Consider the following 10,221-nt stretch of genomic DNA (forward strand, 5'->3'; position numbering starts at 1 on the left):
GTTTGATAAGGAATGCCAAAATAAAGTCAGGAGTCTGATTTCAGTCCTTTTGACTATTCCTCAAATCCTAACTTAGCACCTGATTGATTTCGTTTTTAGTTTTCTGTTCCTAATGCTTGTGTATAGCACTATTTTCCATACCACAGTTTCTCATTCATGTTGGGAATTGGCATTTTTTAGCTTAGGTTCATTGGAAAAGATTGTGATGTAGACAAAGTAAGGTTTTGGGTGAATCATTTCTGTTGGAAGTTTCTCTGGCTGTTCATGGAGGTACAGTGTCCCGCAGGCAGCACAGTTTACTGGTTATGAGTACACAGTGGAGTGTCTGCAGACTGGGCTTAAGTCTTCCCTCTGCCGCATGTGTGTTCTGTACCTTGACCTAGTTCCCAAGCTCTCCAAACCCCTGTAAAATGAGGATTAATACCCCCGTTTCATGAGTTTATCACAATCTTGCATTCAATGGCAGAGATAAATGGTATCACCATATGATAGAGTCTCTAGCATGTGTGAAATAGCTAGAAAATAAAGAACTTTTGGAAATAGCATGGTAAATGGAAAGGGCATGGACTTGAGAGCCTGAGAGACCTGGGTGAAGTCTCTGTGCTGCTGCTCCCCTTGTTTGTGACTATGGGAAGGCATGTTAACCTCTCTAAACCTCCTGTTCTCCTCTGTAGAATGGGTATATCTTTCAGAGTAGTTATTTGTAGTAGCGTCGTGTGTGTAAAGCACCAAGTGTATTGCAGGTCTCTTATTAGGTGGTAAGAGAGAGCCAATTACATGGGAGACAAGGCAGGGAATGGGAAGAGCTAGGACTTTTGGGGTCAGTCAGTCCTGGTATGAATCCTGGTGCCCCTACTTAATAGCCATGTTACTCTGGCCAAATTATTTAACCTTTACTTCTCAACATTCTCATTTGCAAAACAGAAGTAATACCTACCTTAGAGGGTTGTAAGGAGGATTCAGAGATTGAATGTGGGTAAACGTCAGGTGGATGGCAGATGCTCAGTGCGTGGTGGCTGCTGCTGTTATTGTATTGCTGAGGGCTGAAAGTCTTTGGGCTTCCTTCTGTTCCGGGATTGTCTCTCTGTTTCTGTTGTTTCTTTGGGTTTCCACACCTTATGTTCTCACCTCAGAGCAATTTCAAGACACTGAGTCCAGGCAGAGGTGCCTTGAGAGAAACAGGTACAAGTAACTCACTTTTTTTGTGTTTCAGGTTTTACTTGATAAATGAGGTAATTCCCTAGTTACTTCACAGGGCTGATGTAAGGCTTAAGTACTAAACACTGTGGAAACATTTCCAGTAGTGTATGAGTCAGACCCTTCTCCTTTCTCTGTTACTTACCATTGACTTTTTTTTGGATAGTTCTACCTTTATCTACAGGATAGGCTGTAGAATAAGTAAGATATGATAATCTTGTTAAAAGCTGGGTCCTGGTATGACATTTGTGGACCTCTTTGAGGTACTGGTATTGCTTTGTCCTCCGTCAAAAGAATCTGTTCTGCGGATTGGTGGTTGTCAGAGGCGTGGGGTTGGGAGAGTGGGTGAAATGGGTGAAGGTGGTCAAAAGGCACAGACTTCCAGTTCCAAGATGACTGAGTTCTGGGGATGTGATGTACGGCATGGTGACTAGAGTTAACAATCCTGTATTGTATATTTGAAGTTGCTGAGAGAGTAGATCTTAAAAGTTCTTCACAAGAAAAAAATTGTAACTCTGTAAGGTGTTGGATGTTAACTAAATTTTTTGTGGTAATCATTTCGCAATACATACATATGTCAAATCATTATGTTGTGCACCTTCAGCTAATACAATGTTTTATGTAAATTAAAAGAATCTGTGTGTTCATATATACCATATATGTGATCAGGTGCACACACACACAAATGACGTTGACTGTAAGGGAATAAAACGAATTCCACAAGCTGTGAGGGAAGACAGTTCTCTATATTATAGTCACGTTTTAGTTATAGCTTCCATGTTAACCTCTTCCTGTGATAATTAATTAGTTAACCAACTTTGAGGGAAAGATGACTAAGAACTGGATGTTGAAACTAGATGTTCGTCCCGTGGGAACATCCTGTGTATCCCCAGGCACTCGGAAGGTTCCTTGAGCATTACTGGCCATCCTTCCTTCAGAATGCTGCTCACTGACCTCCTCTTTGTTTAATCGGAGATCTTTCTTGATTATCACCAGCATACAATGGGGGATAGAATCATGGGATTATGCAGAGGGTTGTTTTTTTCTTCACTCTTTTTATTTGTGATCTTAGGAAGACTTTGAGGTAATATCTTGACATTTACAAAGAAAATGGAATGAATTTAGCTAAATTTTTTGAGTTCTTTTCTTGTTGAAATTTCATCTTGCTGCCTGATAATCTTGGCACCTTTCCAGTTCCCTACTGTTCTGGCAGTGTCCCAGCATTTATTCTTTAATGGCTTTATATACCTTCAGTGCTAACCTGTTTTTTGGGGGGGAGGGGAAACAGTTCAGATTGGAAGTGATTAAAATATCATAATACAAAAATTATACATACTCATCAGGTTATGTTGCTAAAATGCTTTTTAGTCAGTAATTGAAAGAAAAATGTTGATTTTTTTTTTTAAGGTAGAAAAAAGAAATGACTGTTTTAAGGTGGAAAATAATGAGATTATTACAGTCTTTTATATTTTAGGCATAGCGCATTCCCAAGACATTTATTTTCCTGGAGAGCATATTCAGTATCCTCCTTTTATAAAGCCATATTTTTATAAGCTTATTCTTGAGGTACTCACAAGATTAGGAAATACTGTTTGATTCTAAGCATATCTCTGCTCAAAGGGGAACAATGTTTTGTAGGTCTGGAAAATTGGATTTGGTTATTGGGCTAGTGTTATATTATGCCAGTTAAATTTTTGATTCTAGTTAAAATTTTATAGATATTTTATGTTCTAAGAATTCAGGCTTATTTTGACAAAATTGAGTGATGTTTTTCTTTTTTCTTACCTTGTAAGGACTTGTGTTATAAACTGTTTCAAAGTGAATTGTCACTATTTTCAAGTGTAATATAATTATTTCGTATTATAAAGTAAATGTCTATTCATTGCAAAAATAATTGCAAACAGGTTTGGTGTGTTGTTTTGGTGGGTTTTTAATATTTAATTATGGGAAATTTTAAAATATCTGCAAAAAGAGGGACATATATATATATATATAGTGAGTCCCCATGTGCCTACCACATCTACCATCAGTAATTATCAACTCAGGGCCAATCTTGCCTTATTTATATTCCCACCTTACTCCCCTTTTATTCTGACATGAATCTCGGATCTCATGTCATTTCAACTGTAAATGTTTCAGTGTGTGTGTATATATGTATATATGTAAATATACATAATATTTAGTTAATAACTATAATACATAACATTTCAGTGTATACATGTATATAATTCCTTAATACGCTCAAATAATTCAGAGAATTCAAATTTGTGCCACCCATCCCCATTTCTTTTTTTATACAGTTTGTTTGCATCAAGATCCGATTAAGGTCCATGCATTGCTTGGTTAAAATGTCTCTTAAGGTTCTTTTAATCTATTGATATTCTCTCCCTTTTCCCTTGCAATTTATTTAAGAAACTTGGGTTTTTGTTTGTTTTAATTTCTGTAGAGTTTTCCACACTCTGGATTTTGCTGATTATATCCCTGAGGTATCATTTGATATTTCTCCATGTGGTTCCCCCCCTGTTTCCTGTAAAGTGGTAGTTAGATCTATAGCTTGATCATACTCAAGAATTCTTGTCCAAGAATACTTAACAGGTGGTTTGTAAAGTTTTATCAAGAGGCACTTAATGTCTTGTCTCTCTTTGCGAGAGTTAGCAGTCATTGATAATTATTGCTTAGCTCAAATGCCTCATTAGTGGTTATAATAGTTTAATTCTGTTGTTCCTTTGATATTTATTAGCTGAGATACTTCTATAAGGAGAAACTTTCTTTTATCAACCATTTGGTTACATAGGAAGGGCAAAATAGACTTATTTCTTTCCTTGCATACACCAGTTGGGTGAATAAAAGTTAATTCAAAGGTGACCAGTTGGGCTTATGTGTGTGTATATCATTATTAATTCATGGAAGATTTACTTTTAAACTTTCAGTAATATTGGGCTTAGATGGTAAATTTCTAAATGTAGTGGAGAATCTTTTCTATGACTTGAAGGACCAGCTTATTCTAAAGATCCCTTGGTATTTGCAGTAAAGATCTATCCAGTTCATTCATTCATTCAAAAAATATTTATTGGGTACCTTATCTTGTGCCAGCCACTCTTTTAGGCACAGGAGGTAGATACTTAATTTAACATGTACCCCAGCTTTTCAGTGTTTTGAGCCCCATTTGAGGCTGATTATTCAGAAACAACATTTCAAAGCTCCTGACCTACTTTCCTCTCTCTCTTGTCCATACCCTCAAATATGTCTTCTTTTCTACCAATCACACAGCTTCTACAATTTAAACATAAAAAAGAAAGCATCAGAAAATGCCTCTTCTCTAGAGCTTCAAATGCCATTGGGCTGTGGTTATCAGTCCTTCCCTGAGAGAATCCCCGGTTGATTCTTAACTGCTTGTCCATAAAGTATCTCATGGTTTAATGACCTAGAATAATAATACATGCTCAAATTTAAAAAGACACATTTTTTCATTTAACAAATTTTTGTCATTATCAATTTATTCTTACTTTTTAAGAGATATATGTTAATGCATATAGTTATTGATTATATATGTAGTCATTGATAGTAAATTCTAAAAGTATTATATCAGGTCAAACTTGGTGTATGACAGTAAGAGGTGATTTGCAAAACAAATGATACAATTTTAATAAGTTTAGAGGAAATACATAAAGATGTTATCTTAAAAAAAGAATAACTTTCCAGAGCAGAGAGTATTTAGTGTTTGTAAGTGATGGATACCACTCTGTGTGTATTTGTCTCAAAACATCTTATTTTACCTTTACAGGAGCAATTGGTTACATGGGAACAAGTGCCTTTGTCCGAAAAATCTATACTAATGTGAAAATTGACTAGAGACCCAAGAAAACCTGGAACTTCGGATCAACTTCTCTTTCATAGGGGTGGAACTTGCACATCAAACAAAGCGCAAGAAGAGATTTGGGCTTTAACACTGGGTACTTTGTGGGTCTCTCTTTCGTGGATGACTTAGAGTAACATCTGTTTCCATTGATCCTAGGTTCTTACTGACTGCTTTCTCCAACTGTTCACAGCAAATGCTTGGATTTTATGCAGTAGGCATTACTACAGTACATGGCTAATCTTCCCAAAAACTAGCTCATTAAAGATGAAATAGACCAGCTCTCTTCAGTGAAGAGGACGAATAGTTTATTTAAAGCATTTGTTCTAATAAAATAAATAGAGGGAAACTTGGATGCTAAAATTACATGAATAGAAATCTTCCTGGCACTTAGTGTTTCTACGTTATTGAAAAATGATGTTCCAGAAAGATTACATTTTTCTCTTATTTTTACTGCCATCATCACCTATTGTGGGACATTTTTATATATTGAATCTGGGTTCTTTTTTGACCTTTTTTTTTTTTTTCAATTCAACTGCATCCTTTTTTTAAAAGAGAGAATTAAAAAATATTAAATCCTGCATGTAATATATCTGCTGTCATCTTAGTTGGACCAACTTCCCATTTATTTATCTTAAAACTATCCAGTTACATCTTAATTCCATCCAAAGAAGATACAGTCTGAAGATAGAGGTGTACTCTCTACAATGCAATTTACTGTACAGTTAGAAAGCAAAGTGTTAAATGGAGAAGATATTTGTTTTTATTAAACATTTTGAGATTTAGATAAACTACATTTTAACTGAATGTCTAAAGTGATTATCTCTCCCCCCCACCAAGTTAGTCTTACATCTTTTTTGGGTTTGAATGAAGGTTTTACATAAGAAATTATTAAAAACAAGGGGGGCGGATAATAAATGTATATACCATTAAATAATGTAACGTAGGTGTAGATTCCCAAATGCATTTGGATGTACAGATTGACTACGGAGTACTTTTTTCTGATGATGATTGGTGTAGAAATGTGTGAATTGGGGTGGCTTTTTACACCTTGCCTACCACTGCATGAAACTCGGGGGTTTCTTCAAAATGTGTGTGTCATACTTCTTTTGGGAGGGGGGATTCTTTTCTTTTGTTTCTTTTCTGAGACTCCTACAGGAGCTAAATTTGTAATTTAGAAACATTTAATTTTGTTAATCCTGTGTGGGGCACTTAAGTAACATCTAGAGCATTACTGCTTTAGAATGTTAAAATAAAATTTCCTGACCAAATTGTTTTGTGAAAATAGGTGTGTTTGCAATTTGAAGATATCTTTTCAAAGGGCAATATTACTGAAATACAATTTTTTTAATATGCTATAAACTCTGCTTTTCTAATACATGGACCCACACTTTAAAATCCCCAAACTTGCTTACATCTAGATTATCCAGTACAGTCACAGAGGGAATGACAAGCCCTTTGAATGAGCTTGTGGCACCAAATCTGTTCAGGTTAGTGTACCGTGTAAAGTGGGGATGGGGTAAGGATGAGCAAATAAAGGTTACAATTTTCTAAGGAAGTGATTTTAATTTTGGATACATCTTTCTGGAACCGTCCATAATGTGAAGTTTTCCTAGAACTGTTGAGTTTCTAGGTTAATAGTTTGCTATGCAAATAACCACCTAAAACAATACTGTCTATTTTTAGAAAGACTCCAAACAGCTGTGTTTAAACCTTAATGTAAAACTCATGCCATTCATAGTTATATAAGATGTTTTCATTACAAAATATGTTTATATAAATTAATAGATTCTGCATCCTATGATGTGGCATGTAAGAACTATAAAGAGTGAAAAGTTTGATTTCTTACCACTTAAGTATGGCTGACATGAACAAACAAATTTGATCAGAAGCTGTAGGTAAATTTTCTTCTTCAAGCCAAAATGTCATATTAAATGTTATCTACTGGGTCTTCCATTTTCTCTTCCTTCTCACCTGCCTTTAAGATCTAATAAGAAAGGAAGCTAAAAGTCAATATTTAGTGGCTTATGTAAGGTACCTTTTTAATTATAACAATATATAGTCTTTCTGATGGAGCATAAATTGGACAGCAAGCCTTTGTCTAATAAAATGAAATTTGTTTCTCATGTATGTTGCAGGTAGGATGTAGAGTTTCTAAAGAATGAGTGGTTTAGCTGCTTTCAGGTACACCAATTCTTTTTACTAATTGAGCTCTACTTGAAGTCCTTTGGAATCTTCAGTGAAAAATAATTTTCTAATTTCCAGATACACTGAAGAGCTCCATTAAAATGAATATAAATCACCTTGAAAAGTCCTTTAGAAAATATGTATTGGTTTATGGCTTCACAGAGAGGCTGGATGTGTGTGTGTCTTGAAGAAGATGTAATCCACAAGTAGTTTAGCTCCCCAGCTCTCGGTTGTAGAGTAATAAAATAGAATATTATGTAAGTTAATTAAAGGGTGAGGTTTTTTCCACTCCATTTATGCTGTATATCTATCTTTCATTTGTTAACATTATTTGCTCAACTTATCAACTGATGCTTTGAACACTATCAAAAACTAAGGATAAACTTTCCCCTTGTATCTATAAGCATGCTTCTCCTGAAATTTAGCTACACTAGTAATTGACATCATTATACATATATCCTAGTACAAGAGTGGGATCAGGTGGAAATGTGATAGCTGGAGGGATGGATGGTAAAGCATTCTTTAGTTTATCATGTTGCGCTCCAAGATTGTACAGAATTTGCCCAGAAATCAAGCCCCATACTCTTAGAATTCATTATATTGTGGTGATATCTGAACCTAGTAAATGGTATGCTTGGATGTTTTTCATTGAGAGTGGATGGGCCTCTTTATAAAGGTGGTTGCTGCAAATTCCAGTTCTTTCAAAAGCCACTTTATTTAGAGTTTATCCACTAATTGTACTCATTTTGATAAAACTTATCTCTTAAGTGTTTACTAACCACCTTATGCCAAATGTCTTGCACCTATTAAGATTTCCTGAATTTTTACAAATGTAAAAAAGAAAAAATGTATTAATGTAATTTGTTCAGGAAAAGCTACATACCTAAGGGCTTCTGTATATGAATTCTGGGAAAGAAAAACCTATTTGTAATCCATACACTGCAGTTCCATCTGAGTTTTAAGTTTAGATTTTAGCGTGTCTTAGTGCTTCATTCTGTTGATTTATCAGAACACATAATGGGAGTAGTGGCGTATGAAAACAGAAGTATTCATTAATGTGTCATATCTTCATAAAAATTCCATAGTTATGAAGCTATATTTTAGCAATCAAGAAGTTAAAGAGATCAGAGAAGTGAAAATCTATAAAGATTGTTTGGAAGTGTATACAGAAATACACTAGACTAGATTTCGAGGTAGGGTAGATCAGAAAGTTAACACATAGCTGCAGAAATTTTGTAAGATTTAAATTCTATATGAGGAATAATAACTAGTTCTCTCATGAGCATTTTCTAAAAGCCATCTGATTTGACATTCTCCTTGGAGCTGTAGGCAGAATTGTTCAAAGACAAAAGTAAAAATTATTTCACTGTATTAGGAAATGAAAATAAAGAAACTGTTGTGAAGGCTGCTTACATTGAAGTACTGATGAGCTAGGCTTGCTAATAATTGACTGATAAAGCAGCATTTGGTCTGTTTACCCTGGTTCCTCAGGTTAGGTCATTTGAAAGTCATAAACTTGTAAGTAAGGGCTTAAGGCAAGAAAGAAATAACATGGAATTCTATTTGAAGGACCACAGAGTATACTTGGAAAAGCAGTCCCGCTTGGGCTTTTCAACTGGGTCAGATTTGAATCTGTAAATCCCTGCAGAGCACGGACAGTCGGTGACAGAGTTGGAAGGAGACACTTAGTGCTCAGTGATTACTTCCGTTTTGTACACACCCTTGGTTTGTGGAGGCCATATTCCAACTGGCTTTTTAGTAATAGAAATCCACTATATAATGTATCAAATTCATTGAGGTTCTAATCTAGTCTGTTAATCTAACTGAAGTTGGATTTTTTAAAAGTAATAAAAAGTTAAATGTCTTCCCTTGGATGCTTTATTTCTTTGCTTTTTGAAACATGGGAACCAAGCATAAGGGAAAACCCATTATTATTGGCATGCATATGAAGAGACTACTGATAGCTCCCCATAGTTAAATAAAGCAGAGGTCAGCAGATTTCTTCTGTAAAGGGCCAGATAGGAAATATTTAAGGCTTTGAGAGCCATACAGTCTGTGTCGCAACTACTCAACTGTTGTAGCCCAGCAGCCATAGACAGCACGTAAACGAATGGGCATGCCGTGTTCCAGCATAACAGCAACAAACAGCCAGTGGGCCAGAGTTGGCTGACTCCCGAAATAAAGGATTCAAAATTTAAGATTTGATTTTCCCCCCAACTTTATACTTTGAAAAAAAATTAAATGTACAGAAAGTTGAAAGAATAATACAATGAATAAGGTTTGTCTTTTTAAAAAACTATTTTTCTCTTTTATTATCATCCTTCTGACTTTTTTTACATACAAGCTCCGACTCCTACACTCAAACCCCACTACCCCTACGCCTGTCATTCTCCTGATGGATAATACATTGCATTTGTCTGGGACTTAGTACTTTTTCAAAGCAGTTTCACATATGTTCCCTCACAACCATCTATGAGGCTGATAGGGTAGACAGCTACATTTTAGAGAGAAGAAACTCAAGCAGCTAAAAAGTTTTATTTTTAGCCCAGAAATAATCAAGATTAGGGTCCTGTTGTCTTGACTGCTGTAACTGTAAAATGGGGGTGTCACCTCTCCAGCCTGTGGAACGGATAACTTATGTAGAGATCACATTGAAAATCAGTGTTCTGTACCAATGGAAAGGATTATTTTTATTGCACTACATCAGGATCAGTGGTTAATTTCTCCAGGTCTATTTGTACTTTCTGTTTTCTATCTCCAGTTCTAACTAGTTGCTTAAATCCTTGTCAGCCTTCTTTTCTCCCCCTGATTTTATTAGCTGTCTCAGTTGACACCTATACTTGACAATTCCTGTTAGCCAGATAGTTTAAGTTGGTGCAAATTTGGATTACTTTTGATCTCTTTAATGAATACTTTTTGGTTGGAAAACTAGGGGTGTAAGAGAATCTGTTTTACAGCCAGCTTCTGTGTTTCAAAGTGAG

The 10,221-nt window shown here is 35.4% G+C and overlaps 1 protein-coding gene across 1 annotated transcript in view; it reads left to right on the forward strand.

Annotated features, from left to right (window-relative positions):
• The window catches only part of TM9SF3 (transmembrane 9 superfamily member 3), a 63,807-nt gene extending 54,703 nt beyond the window's left edge, over window positions 1-9,104 (forward strand). Inside the window, exon 15 of the mRNA XM_023641729.2 lies at window positions 4,982-9,104. Within this exon, the coding sequence (XP_023497497.2) occupies window positions 4,982-5,049 (68 nt within the window). The 3' untranslated portion in view covers window positions 5,050-9,104. The remainder of the gene's footprint in view (window positions 1-4,981) is intronic.
• The last annotated feature ends 1,117 nt before the right edge of the window (window positions 9,105-10,221 follow it).

This window comes from Equus caballus, chromosome 1 (genome assembly GCF_041296265.1).
Source record: "Equus caballus isolate H_3958 breed thoroughbred chromosome 1, TB-T2T, whole genome shotgun sequence".
Lineage (NCBI taxonomy): Eukaryota > Metazoa > Chordata > Mammalia > Perissodactyla > Equidae > Equus > Equus caballus.